The sequence below is a fragment of the Tubulanus polymorphus genome, chromosome 9, assembly GCF_964204645.1.
Source record: "Tubulanus polymorphus chromosome 9, tnTubPoly1.2, whole genome shotgun sequence".
In the NCBI taxonomy this organism is placed as follows: Eukaryota; Metazoa; Nemertea; class Palaeonemertea; order Tubulaniformes; family Tubulanidae; genus Tubulanus; species Tubulanus polymorphus.
This window is the reverse complement of record NC_134033.1, coordinates 12,559,100-12,572,843: the sequence shown is the minus strand read 5'-3', so window position 1 is coordinate 12,572,843 and position 13,744 is coordinate 12,559,100. Positions and strand designations below refer to the sequence as shown.

Sequence of the window (13,744 nt, the reverse complement as noted above, 5' to 3'; positions counted from 1 at the left end):
CGTATCAAGCAATGTAAAAACGATAATCTGTTAATCCAATGTCTATAGTTTATATATACTATATATAGACAGTGGATTAACAGGTTATCGTTTTTGCATTACCTACAACTGATACGAGCCCCTGTGCATTACCTACAACTCTGATACGAGCCCCTCCATATTTTCCCCTAGGAAAATATGGAGGGGGCCAGGGGATAACAGGAGGCCACGTATCAAGGTTGTCCTCCTCAAAAATTCAAGATTTTACGGACGAAGACTATTACAGGCTTTGTAGGAAAAGGATTGTGTGTAACAGGGGCGCATATAATCAGAATATCCAGACAGGCGCACGCACTCCCGTCGCAATTTTCTAGGCTGACATTTTCAGGGGTCCCTTACATTTAGGTTTTCTGGACTCCTCGCTGAATCTGTATCCGCTCTTGGCGCGTGATCCGGATATGTGGTCATCGGTCAACTAGCCTTTAATACCTTGCGCATGTAAAATGGCGGGTATTTATCTCTTAAGGGCTCATTCATTGGCGATTGAAAACTCCAGGGCTTGGAAAAAACTTTTGTTGGATTATGCCGCTAAACATACCGATAGCTTATCAAAATCCCTGCATTGAGGATGCAATTTCCGTAGTTTAGACATTGAGTCTCAGTTTGCGAGTGAAAAAGCCAAACATTTCCTACTCCGTATAGGCATCAGAATTGTGCGAAGAAAACACTATTTGCACAGCCAATTACAATAACTATAACACATGCAAGAGCCATGCACACAGCAGCGACACTATAGCGGCATCGATTGAAAACAAATAAAACAAGGCAAAAATCGAAGAAATAAATGGAAATCAATACAAAAACAAATGCGTATTAATATAATTTTCTATAAAATATTTATTTACTTTTAGAATATTTTCTATATATTCTACAGCCACTTTTTACACACACAAACACGTTTATAAAGAGTTGTGGAAATTAAGCGAGTCAAGAAATGACCGGAAATTGAAAGAATTGACCGAAAATAAAGTTTAAATAACAAAGTACGGTAGTAACGAATTCATCGATGGCCAATTTTTCCAATCGACCCAAACTGACCCAATATATATTTACATACACACGCACTCTTTTGGGGAAGTATCGTATGGCAGTTATTCAATTTACCGGGTTATACTAATTAAGGTAAATGCCTAACGTGAATTTTCTATCAAATGAACTGAAACAACTATTCCTAATACATGTATATATCATTACTAATTTAAGCACCAAATACGATGTCATTTTAAAGTGTTACAAAGAGACGGCAGCTCATCCAGTTCTAAACGACAACTGCAATGTCTATAAACAGGGCAGGCCTGCGATGGACTCCTCTAAGAATTGGAGACAGTCTTCGAATTACCTAACCCGAGGACTGGATCCACTTTCCAGAATTCACCACTGGGCAATCAATGATTCGAAGTACACGTCGAAATCATAATAAATATACTTTGCATAATAATTAGCATAAATTATTACATCTATAAATAAATTAATAATCAATGATGACAACAACTTATGACTGCAATTATAGTAAAATAAATTCAACCAAAAAAAAAAGGAATTTTGATACAGAAAGCAATCCAGACTACATGTTATTGAGTACATTTTGACCCAATTGTACAACGCGGTTTTACCGTCTTATATAGACGACTCCAGGAAACCTGTGAACTAAAACTGACCCCCAGGAAACGTGTCCCTGCACTAGACCAATGAACGGAGCTACATTCGAGCAGTGGTTTAGACATTGATAAGATGGTTCAGTTCAGTTTTAGCGCCAAATCAGTTCCACGGTCATTGGTTGAATCATTATCAACAGGAGGAATTTTGATACTACAGTACTTGATCCTATTTAATACCCATCATATCGACCTATAAGAAATCTGGATTTGACCCACCTCCCTGATTTAACATTCTAACACGTTAGGACAAGTCTTAAAAAGTCTTAAGTCATTTTCTAACCGAAAGTGATAGAGTTAGAAAAAAAGTTTTGTATATTTCAGGCCATTTTGTGCTCAGTGAAAAACTTTTTTTTTTAAACAGCGGACTGTTGAACTGGGTCGGCAGATTTAGAACATCTCGGTCATGTTTTAAAAATACATTCAACGTCACACAGGCTGAATTTGTTCAACGATCAACATATAACAACAGATTATCCATTAATCCATGTTATTAGATAATCCTTAATCCGGATTAGACGTGAATAGGCATTTGTTAAAGAGGGCGTATCACAGCGAATCCACGCGAAAGGACTAACCCGGACTAGGCCATCTGAATCAACTTAGATTCGTCGGGACTGGCGAGACGATCTAGCCGAGACAGCTCTTGATTTATCATGGATGGATTAAGTGTCGAGAGAGAGAGGATTAGCAAGGATTAACAGGAGCAGCCGTTTTCCTGTTGCATAGGCTCGGACGGTGTGTCTTTTAATTTCACTTCGATCACTGAAACGCAATGGTCAAGGAAATTAAAAAATCAAAAAATCACATGCGGCAAACTTTGAAAAAAAAACACAACAAAAAACGAAAGACAACAAAAATCACACCAAATATTCAGCATGATAAGAGGTTATTTATCAAGTACTGTTCATGTTAAATTTTGAACCCCCTTCCCACCATGTATGGTAGCGTTCATATGTGGAATGCGTGCCGAGGGGTCTGCAGTCGAAACACTGACAGAATGAGCTACCAAAAGAAATCTTTTGGACTTAAATTCTTTTTCCCATTTTTAGTATGGGATCCGTGTTATGATAGCTAGGACTATCTGAATCTATACAAATTTTTTGTATACATGATGAACAATGCACTTTTAAGCATCAAGTCCATAGGGAGAAGTGACCAACATTAGAGTGGCCCCAAAATGGATGTGCACGTACTTTATAAATGAACCTCTGAATATATACACTGAATATATACAATAATGAAACGAAAACACAACATATATAGGAAAAAAAAAAATAACTTGAAGTCAGAAAGTCACAAAGAAAATACTATACTTTTAAAAGTTTATCAAAAACTGCTGTTAATCAATGAGTGGTTCAGTTTGTTTCAAACTGAGGATTCAGTTCTCCCACAGTTCTGAGTTAGAATTGAGTTAATTTTCAATGAGTTGAATCCGAGTTAAATCTTAACTCGAAACTGTGACCTAATGACTCCGATTTAGGTTCAAACGAATTGAATTTAGATTTGAAGATATCCGCACAAGATCGGGTTTAACAAATGATCTGTTTTTTCTCTCCAAAAGACTGATAGTAATTGGAATAATTAGAAGTGTTTAATGTGTACGTCATAAAAGTTAAACGCAAATTTACGATGACCTGAATTGTAGTTCGTTATCACACTGAAGTTAATTAATCGGCTTCGAAACTGTTCTAATTACAGCAGAGAAAACTGTGCAACTGTTGTTTAGAGAGCGAGTCAGATCTGTCGAAGCACAACGAGTCCCATATAAGTCGAAACAGTGCGTTCTATTGTCACCACAATTCTAAGCCATACATACGCACCAGGGGTGGATCTAGGAAAATTAGATGACTGAGAAAGTAGGGGTACATAACCCCGAATCACCGTCAAAATCTGCCCCTGATGCACATATGAATACATGAACTATTCCGTACTCGTATCTGACTTTGGCCAAAGCCACAAATAACCGATCTGAGAAATACTTTAACCCTTTCAGTGCGTCTACACTGCAGTGTGGTGTATAAATCAGTGATAGATTTTGCTAGTACACTGCACTGCGGTGTATTGATGTAATTAGTAATTAGTGATTATCTCTATTGAAAAATGGCAGCACCTGTCAAACATAGTCAAATACTAGTAACGAGCGATACACCGCGCTGCGGTGTAGAGGCACTATAGTGGTATTCCCGTTATTCAACATACTAGGGTGGAATTTCAGAAAATTTTCAAATTATCTTCAGCACTATAGGGTATTAATAAGTCAGCACTGAAAGGGTTAAGCCTATTTTGGATTTAAGTGTACTACAGGACAGTTTACCTAGCCAAGCATTTGTTAGTTTGAAGCGCTACGAAAAACTAAATGTTCATAATTCGTCAAGGAGCATGGCAATGACAAAGAGCATAGTCAGTTCAAACAATTTAGATTTCATGAAAGGTGTGGAACCTATATATACAAGGGAAGGGAAATCTCAATTTCATAACTTCCAATGCTCTCAGACTGAAACAATATCAAACACAAGATGCCGAGTTAGATTGTTATCGAATACATGAAGCGGTCGATTCAAGTCATCAATCTATACGCACATACCAGTAATTCGGGGCACCATCTACCTCCCCTACCTCGCATGAATTTGTAATCTCAGGGTCCTGGGACCCGGGCTATTTTCAAAAAGTATGAATCAGTGGGAGAGGATGTCGAAAATTGGCATAAATGTGTGTACGTTATAATTGCATGATACCTAAAGGTGAAGTAAACACAGTGGAACCCGTGCCCGGCCGTGGCCAAATTCGGTTTTCGTATCTAGTCGACTAGTGGTCGGAACTAATAACCGAATGCGCTTAATTTCCAAACTATTACCGGAATTTAGTTCGGACTATTAACTGACATTCGGTTTCACTTAGTTCGACTATAGTCGACTAACTCAGAAAACCGAAGTTGGCCCTTCCTGAGAGAATATGCGTAATAAATCTCAGACTTTCTATTTTAAAGACAACACGTAAAGCTCTACATTAGAATTCAGCCAGATCCGTGCGACAGCGTTTTACGAAACAAAGAAGTTCTTCCTCATCATCACACGAGATCCGAAGACGCAAAACCACACCCGGTAATGAAGAGATCTGACGATGATCGATGATAGGGTCGCGTGAGGTCGATCGGACAAACCTGGAGAGTGAAGTGAGACGGTTCGCAGCACCGTGTAGACGAAATAGAAGTTTACCAACGGCGAAAAAAGAGAGACACATCCATCCTATTACCACCTGGAAACTTAGCATAGCGAGCAGTTTAAAAAATCCAGCCCCTAGCGAGTGAGGGTGGCACATCGACCGAGCGTAGAGAAATTCGTAAAAATAAAGTCGACTTTCGTTTACGAATATTCGAAAAAAGGATACTGTTATTATCGGGTTTCTTTTGGTCAGTTTGTTCCATGCCCGGCAAAGCGGCGGCCACTCTTCGGAATAACTTAGAGAAAAATGAAAAAGTGGCATAAATGAGAAATCTCCTTTGAACAGCTGGCAAACGGGCCAGTGGACCGTGCATCTGGTCGCAGATTTAAGGCCCATTTTTTGTTTGAATGCTGCTAGAACTGGATCGAGATGCTTACTTGTTTTACGTTGTAGCCGGCTTTCGCACTAGTTTCGATAAACATTACATTTAATTCTTTGGCCTTTCGTTCTCCCTCCTCGGTCGACACTTGTCTGCAAAAGAAATGGACGGGGAAAAAATGAACAAAACTCAGCGACGAAGAACGTAAAAACTTGGAAATCCAGGAAAGACCAGTACAGCTTTGAAATTGACTCATGAATTGGCACCGCACTATATATTTTCACTTGGAACATGAAGACTTGAGCAGGGTCAGTATCTCTCACAGGTTTCCTGCAGATTGGTCATTCCTGAATATATAGGGTCCCTACAGATCAGTCATTCCTGGATATACAGGGTCCCCACTGATCAGTCATTCCTGTATATACAGGGTCCCCACAGATCAGTCATTCCTGGATATACAGGGTCCCCACAGATCAGTCATTCCTGGATATAAGGAGTTTTCAAGGGGATTTGCTAAGATTAAAGGAGTTTTAAGCACTTTTGAAAGCATTTACAGTTTAGCAGGAATTTCTAAGGAATCTAAGGCTACTGACCGTTTGTCCGAAAGATCCGTCTTGTTTCCGACTAACATAATGATGACATCACTCCCCCTCTCGGTTCGAACGTCGTCTATCCATTTTGATGTTTGCTGGAACGAATTTGCGTCTGCGAAAAAAAAAAATTCACACGACACCCGATCAATTTTAATCGAAAAAACTCCAAACGGAACGTCTCGATCTACGACACCATTGTCAGCTACGGTATACAGGGAACTATTCAATGATGTCAGACGCAGATCCAGGGCCATTCGGTGACTACAGCACAGTGAAAAAAGGGCACCAACTTTGAAAAGGGCCAGTACTAATGCCCAGCGAGCGAGTTTGAGTTTGAGTGCCATTCATTGGTATCATGCCACTTAATTTGCCTTCACATTCAATTTGCTTATGCCTTTTTTCAATTTTTGGCGAAATTTGCCCTTTTTCGATTAGATTTATAGAGCAACAATAATGTCTCTTTTAGAATAGTGCCCTTTTGAGTAAAGGAAAATGCCTTAGATTGCCTTTTTCGATTTTGGGCAATCTATTTTCATTCACATTTTGCTTTAGTCCTAGTACAGAAAGGCAATTATTTTTCTAAAATTTTTCAAGGGCATTTTTAAACTGCGACTACCGCACGTGCTGCATGTGCGATAGTCTGGATCCGCGGCTGGATGTGATAGGGGGATGATACGCGTTACTTACTGGTGATATCATAAACTACGACTGCTACCGATGAATCTCTTATATAACTAGGAATTAAACTACGGAATCGTTCCTGACCGGCCGTATCCCATAACTGTAGACGAATCTACAACGTAACACGGAGAATCAAATTATTACGAATTCAATGTCATTGTTTATAGATAAGTCCAAGGTACATAAATAATCTATAAAATCTTAGGTAAATCTTGTGGGCCTGTGATGTCATTATTCGATAGGAACTACGTCGTAATTTAACCGTGAAAAAATTATTCAGATAAACCACTTTAAACTGCAGGAAACTATCGCTGAGATTAGACAACGTTTACTTACTGTTCGGTCTTCTAAATACATCGTTTTTGATAAAAAGTCGATTCCGATTGTGGCCTGAAAAAAGAGAATGACCATTTTTTAATACCAGTCTAATACCAATTCAGTTCTACGTCACTAAATCTAAGATTTAAAACCACATTGGAGTTAAATTTCAACTATCTGGAACAGGATGATAGGAGTTTGAGCTGGGTACAGGGTTCGTACACTTCAGGGCAACTGGAATTCCAGGAGTTTTCCAGGAGAAAAATCCAAAATTCCAGGAGTCATGCCAAGCGAAATATTGGTAATCTACTACCCGGTATTTCTCATACAATTAACCCACGATATACCGCCATACCCTCTATACGGCCAAAATCGTTCTGCACAGATGAGGGCGGTATGTTGGGGGTTGACTGTATACTCTTTAGCATGGATAGTATATAAACCCAGAATTGAGACCTGCCGATGTCTAGGGTTCCGACGTAGCCCTGCCGAGGTCTAGGGGTCTTAACATAGCCCTGCCGAGGTCTAGGGGTCTTGACATAGCCCTGCCGAGGTCTAGGGGTTTGACATAGCCCTGCCGAGGTCTAGGGGTTTGACATAGCCCTGCCGAGGTCTAGGGGTCTTGACATAGCCCTGCCGAGGTCTAGGGGTTTGACATGGCCCTGCCTAGGTTTAGGGATCCGGCGTTGTAGTACGTAATTGAAAGATTAGGTTTAATTACGGTTGTAAACAATCCGTCGCGCAGCTTGAACTGGCAAGCGACTAATCAGGGGTTAATAAGATCATTGTATTCCAGACACGATGACGAGTCTCCGCTGCTGCAGGGGCTACTGATTCTCTAGTACTGAGATGTTGTTGTTGTAGTAACCAGACGCATACACACTAGACGAGATGACAACAATGTTACCACTGCCGCGGCAGCAGCCAGTACCCGCCCTGTTAAACCAGCAGTACGCGCTCGTATGTCTGTCTGTTGCTATAATACTGTATTGGAAACACATTCAATCGGGGTATTCTGATATAAGCAGAGGTCAAATACTATACGGTAATTCCCTCAGTTACAAGATCTCAAAATTCCCATATATAAGTATTTCATGGGTGATTTTTCAATTTTCCCAAATTTGAAAATAAACAGATATCGCCGTAGGCCTACTACAGAAACGTCAACTTTGTTGTGGCGACTGGTCGAAAGGGTGGCCACTTTTATGCGACTAGCTACCCCGACTATTCCCTGACATAATATAAGTTGTTTTTCCCTGGCTTGAGCTAGGACAGTGGCGCCACCCTGTATGATATACCTCTCTAGCCTAGTATTGTACGATAAATCGAGGCTCGCATAGAATAATGTACGACTGAACTGAACCATCACAAACCAAGTCCACACATACAAACATCAAATCGATTTATATGATATGATCATATACCAGAATTTTTTTTGCCCGACTGGACAAAATGCTCCGATAATAAGCTTTCAATTCAACATGAATTATGGATGGGATTCTGTGAACTACTGTATAACTACCAAATTGTCACTGCCCTGGCCATTAAAATGTTCAACCAAATGGCACGGATCCGGGATGAAAGCCGGCACCACCATCCCCCCCAGACCACACCCCCTAAAATCTTGATAGAAATCATCAGGAGTTAACTCGCGGAGATTTATATTGTGTGATCTAGTTTTTGACTTAATGGCTATAAGCAATAAATCAGCATTGATAGAATATTGACATGAGCTGCTCTTGTAGGGGCAGAAGATAGGGTGGCTGATTTTCAGAGGGGTGGATATAAAGGGGTGGCCGCCACTCTTAAACCTGCTGTGGAGAACATCACTGCCATCATCAGGTGTACTATTAGCCTATAGCTGAAACATTGCTTAAATATATAAACCTTAAATTCAAGAACTTTTACATCTATGGTTGAATCTACTGTGGGATTTCTGTCGTTTATTCATTTTACACAGATATTGTAGGCCTATACATCTTACGTACATTTCTATATGTATGAATACTTCTTCTGGTAACGACAACATTGAAATACAACTCATCAAATGGTCGTATTCAGACACACGCGGCAAATTAGAGAACCATTAAATATATATCTTAAATCTAACAACAGATGGAACGACATATGCAAGATATAACATCTATAGTTATAATACATCGATTGTACTGAGCTTCTCATGGTGAGGTCTTTTTTTGTATTGTCGAATGCAGACTTTCATTTTTTCTCGAAATGTTTTTAACCTTTGCCCTTCCATTTTTAATCTTCATAAAAAAACCGCACTCCACATGAAAAGGTTTAAGTACCCATCGATCAAGTGTAGTCGGATAAGTCGAAATGGTGCACGCTATTGTCACCTAACCTCATCATAGTTCTAACCATGGACATGGATATGAACTATTCTACCTATATCGGGGTTATGTTAGCCACTGATGAGCAGCAAAGTTCTAACCATGGACATGGACATGGATATGAACTATTCTACCTATATGGGGCTACATTAGACACCGATGAACAGCTTAGAAAAGAATCTAAGAGAATTTCTTGGATAAAATCCACAGTCGGCTAATTCTACGACATTTTCAATCATTCAGCGGGAAATTTTGACCGCGACGAACGAACAGTCACAAGTTCATCTGCTCAATAATCAGTACTTGAGACAGCATTGAGCAGTATAAACGCTTAAACGAGATGAACGGTATATCAAGATGGAAGGTTATATACGGAACAAAATTCCAGAGAAAATCACATACACGATGAGTAAATCGACATCATTAAAATGATATCCTATAATGAGCAGAGATCTATAACTAGTACAGCAAGAAAAAACCGAGGAATTTCTAATTAGCTGTTAATTGAATTGATTACTGGAAGGCCTACTCAACTTAATTACTGACACGTATACCTTTCGCATACAGTTAACCCCAGATACAGGTATTTTCAGAGAATAGAAGAACTTTAGTATTCGGTATTCAGTCAGAATAAATCCGTGACATACAGTCATACTGTCTAAACCCAAATTACTAATCAATTACCAATGAGGGCGGTATATTGGGGGTTGACTGGATTAATTAAAACTTAATCACATTAGCACAATTGATAGAACACTATATCCGTGTTGACGCGATGTAGAGAGAATCCCACAATTATAACGAAAGAGTCCGAAAATGAAACTTCGAGATAGTAGTTTATTTCAACGTTTCGACTAAATCCTAATAGTCATCTTCAGGAATAATGAGAAACTACAACAATTATGAGATATATATGCAATCCAGAGACAAAGAGACTAATTCAAGTAATCAGAGATGATACAAACTAAAGGAAAATTAACGTAGAAACAGTTACACGTTAAAATAGATTAAAGGGAAGCAAACCAAGGGGTAATTATAAACAACAATAGTGAGTATAAATATAAATTAATCACATTAGATAGCATTCTAATTGTTATCGCCAATAAAATGAGCAATACCACGCTTTGCCAGATCGTACATATCTTTATGACTAAGAAGTTTATCGCAGGACATAATGCAGAGTATTCAGAACTGGTCATAAGTGTCTGCTAGCATGAATCATTAACTGTATCTCTACAGGTTCTCTTTATCAATGCGTTCAACAGATGATTCAAACTATTTTCACACAACCAGTGTGTCATAGTCGTCGGCCAAATAACCTACAGGCTATAAGAACATTTTGTCAGTTATTTCCAGTAATTTTGTCGCAGGGTTCTTACAGACCAGGGAATCCAAAATATCCTGATTTTCTCTCAACGCATGACCAAAAATTTCCTGACCAAATTCTAAGATAAGGCCGATTTTTGTGGGGGCTGTTTCTTATAGTATAGTATAGTATAGTAGTATTTTTTTATCATTTGGTTGTTACATTATTACATGATTGACAGAGGCTTATCAAGAGGTTCCTCGCGTCACTCTTCCACCATCCAGAGCAATAAAACATAAAGAATTAAAATTATCCGGATCATCAGAGTCAGAACAATCCCCGTAAGAACCATGTCATCGGTGCTATATATAGTAAGTAGTCACTGGGTAGGTCAAGGATGGTAGTGATGTAGGTCACCACATCACCACAAAGCCACACACAACGAGTAGGATTTCTTACCTGATATGTGTTGTCAAAACTGTCATACATGAATCTCGTGATCAACGACGTTTTACCAACTGAAATGTGAACGTATAGAAATTATTTTCAGATCATTCAAAATTACGGTATGAAGTGTTAAAACCTTTAGAGGAGCCATTCGACACAATCATATACGCTTCAAACATCAACTTTCAAATCCCCATCTTCAAATCATGCATAATCTTTGAAGACTTGAGAGCATCTCAGTGCTGATAACTCCATACAATCAGACAATGGTAGGTTGACATCAAAACCTTAACACCCAGCAGGGAGTAGACCAAACTCTACCCACCCAGGACAAACCCCCTACCATAAATAGATACATTGAACTATCCTTGTACACTATAACACTCAACAACATGATCGTGGCCCAGATAATGGCACCAAGGCTTCAGAATAAAAAATCTCGTCTCAAGACGGCGATAACGCCTAGCTATACGTAAAAAATTCCCAAATTTTTATTTTACTTCCGGGTTGGTCTGTCAAAACTTACCACTCTGTTCTCCGAGGAAAACCAGCTTAAATTTGCGTAACGGGTTACCAAACTCTCCACTCGACGACATGATCGTTCAGTCACTACTATTAGTCCGATGGAAAAGGCCTCGGGCCGGTTAAAATCCGATAAATATCGCCCGAAATTCTCCAAAAATAATTTATCGCAAAGATTTTTCGATCCGCCACGTTCGGAGCCTCGTTCTCGGTATGTATTTGATCATGCGCATGCGTACACGGTGCTCAGAACCAGTGGAGTGCGCGTGCGCGGATTGTGACGGCTAGGATTTATACCTCCACCTTGCGTTTGGACTGGTTACCTGCACTACATAGACTGGTTGCCTGTCCCATTCAAAATTATTCGCAAAATAGAATATATTTGTATTGAATGTGGTATGTAGTGCTGTCATCTATGATTAATGTAGACTGGTTACCGGTCTCTATCCATCCTCCCCCGGTAGGGATTCGAACCTGATGGCATCGAGATTGCCACGGCACGAAACCTGCCATAATCGACCGTGTGCGCAGATACATGCGCAGTTCAGATGATGTGATTTTTAGCCAATCAGAAATCCCGTTTTATTTTAGCCCGGTTTTCCCATTTATAGTTCTTCCTTGAAATTTGCCTCAACGATTATACAACGAGCAATCTGATTGGTGCCGCCAGTTTTCGTTCGGAAAGCTGCGCATGTACCTGCGCACCCGGTCTACTGATGCAGGGGTTCGTGCCGTGGCTGAGTGTAGCGATGCCATCAGGTTCGAGTCCCTGCAGAGGGAGGATGGTCTCTATCTTCAATTAGAGACCGGTTGTGCCCATCCTCCATTTTACATTTTTGATGCATGTCAAAATGTAAGGTCAAACATGTAAAGTAGCAGGGAGTTACTTCCTGGTTAAGATGGCGTCTCTTCGAATTTGCTTAGCTTCGAGCGATATCAAAATTGCCCTTTACAATGGACGGAAAGACATTAATTAATGTAAGTATCAGATAAATCCGCTGATAATTTACCTGGTACTCGGAATACAAACTAACAAGGATCGAAATCTAGTGCGAGGTGAGCTCTGCCACGACCGTCACGTGATGGTCGTGGCAGCGATCATAGTGATGCACTGAATACAGAACATTCTGAAGGAACAGGGGACATCCTTTCTGAGATGTATTTAGTGAATTGATGTTTTAATACAGTTGACTATATTCAATATCTGAATAAAGTTTACAATTGTTGAACTACTCAGCGCGTTGTGAGATCAGATATTTGGATCCACCTCAGCCTAGGCCTACTGATTTCTGATACAAACAGCAAGTTGGGACAGTCAAATTAAGAGACTTGGTCAAGACAAGTTACTCAGATCACACTGGAAATTAGCAATATCCTCTCTCCTCATGGACCACACAATGTCAATGTTGACTTTGACATTGGCTAGAAATCGATTATAAAATTCATCCTGACCAATTCCATATTGAATGGGACAGGCAACCAGTCTACTACTTCGCGGGCAGAAAATAGACTGGTTAGCGGTCTCTATCTTCTCTATTGAGCAAAATTTTGGTATAGTTTCTGTATCCTAATGTTACCTAGAACTTGAATCAGGTCCTAGCACGTAAACCAGGTCCTGCTGCCTCTATATATGTTTTGTTGTTTTTTTCAGATTTATTGGAGTATGCTAGTTATTGTATTTATATAATAGGATGGGTGGCAGGATTCAATCCAAGACTTCTACTATCGGCGTGCGAACTCGGTTTACTAAAGGTACATGTGCCTGTTATATATCTGTAATACATGTACATGTCACATTCATTATTGATTATAGGCCTATCAAATCCTGACAACTGTTTAGCTGGATGCTGATTGTTTGTTTGCTGTGAGATAATCTAAGCTCATCTTGCTTTTGGCATCTTCATGTGTTCTTCAAACTTTTGAAACTTTTCCCGTTGAATTACAGACTACCCTCTCCATCCCTTTCTCTCCTATTGAATTCATCAGAATGCATCACTTATTTATATCATATCGTGAATTTAATAGAAGGGCAGTGAAATGGGGGTGTTACTAAAAACTATGTGCTACTGAAACGAAGACCTATGCACTTAGAGGTGTAAGAACTATGCATGATTAAAACGAAGTCCGATGAGCTATTGCACTCATTAGAAATCGTCACTAGGGGTGCTATCTGTGTATTCAACCACCTCTGCCAATGAGTGTAGGCAATGCCAGATATAAACAAATGCATCTGAAACGTAAATTGGTCGGTTTTCTCTGGTGCATATAGTCTTTTTATTTAGTAGTGC

The 13,744-nt window shown here is 39.6% G+C and overlaps 1 protein-coding gene across 2 annotated transcripts; it reads right to left on the bottom strand.

Moving 5' to 3' along the window:
- Positions 1 to 898: 898 nt before the first annotated feature.
- Positions 899 to 11,658, bottom strand: LOC141910861 (ras-related protein Rab6). Of its 2 annotated transcripts, none has more exons than XM_074801715.1 (8): positions 11,461 to 11,658; positions 10,947 to 11,005; positions 6,849 to 6,902; positions 6,519 to 6,624; positions 5,832 to 5,943; positions 5,297 to 5,390; positions 5,085 to 5,154; positions 899 to 2,459 (listed from the first exon to the last, which is right to left on the bottom strand). In XM_074801715.1, the coding sequence occupies exons 1-8, from the start codon at positions 11,528 to 11,530 to the stop codon at positions 2,392 to 2,394; spliced, it is 633 nt and encodes a 210-aa protein (XP_074657816.1). In that variant the 5' UTR covers positions 11,531 to 11,658; the 3' UTR covers positions 899 to 2,391. The 2 variants fall into 2 exon arrangements, with proteins under 2 accessions (XP_074657816.1, XP_074657818.1); XM_074801717.1 differs by lacking the exon at positions 11,461 to 11,658 and adding an exon at positions 11,278 to 11,350.
- Positions 11,659 to 13,744: the final 2,086 nt, after the last annotated feature.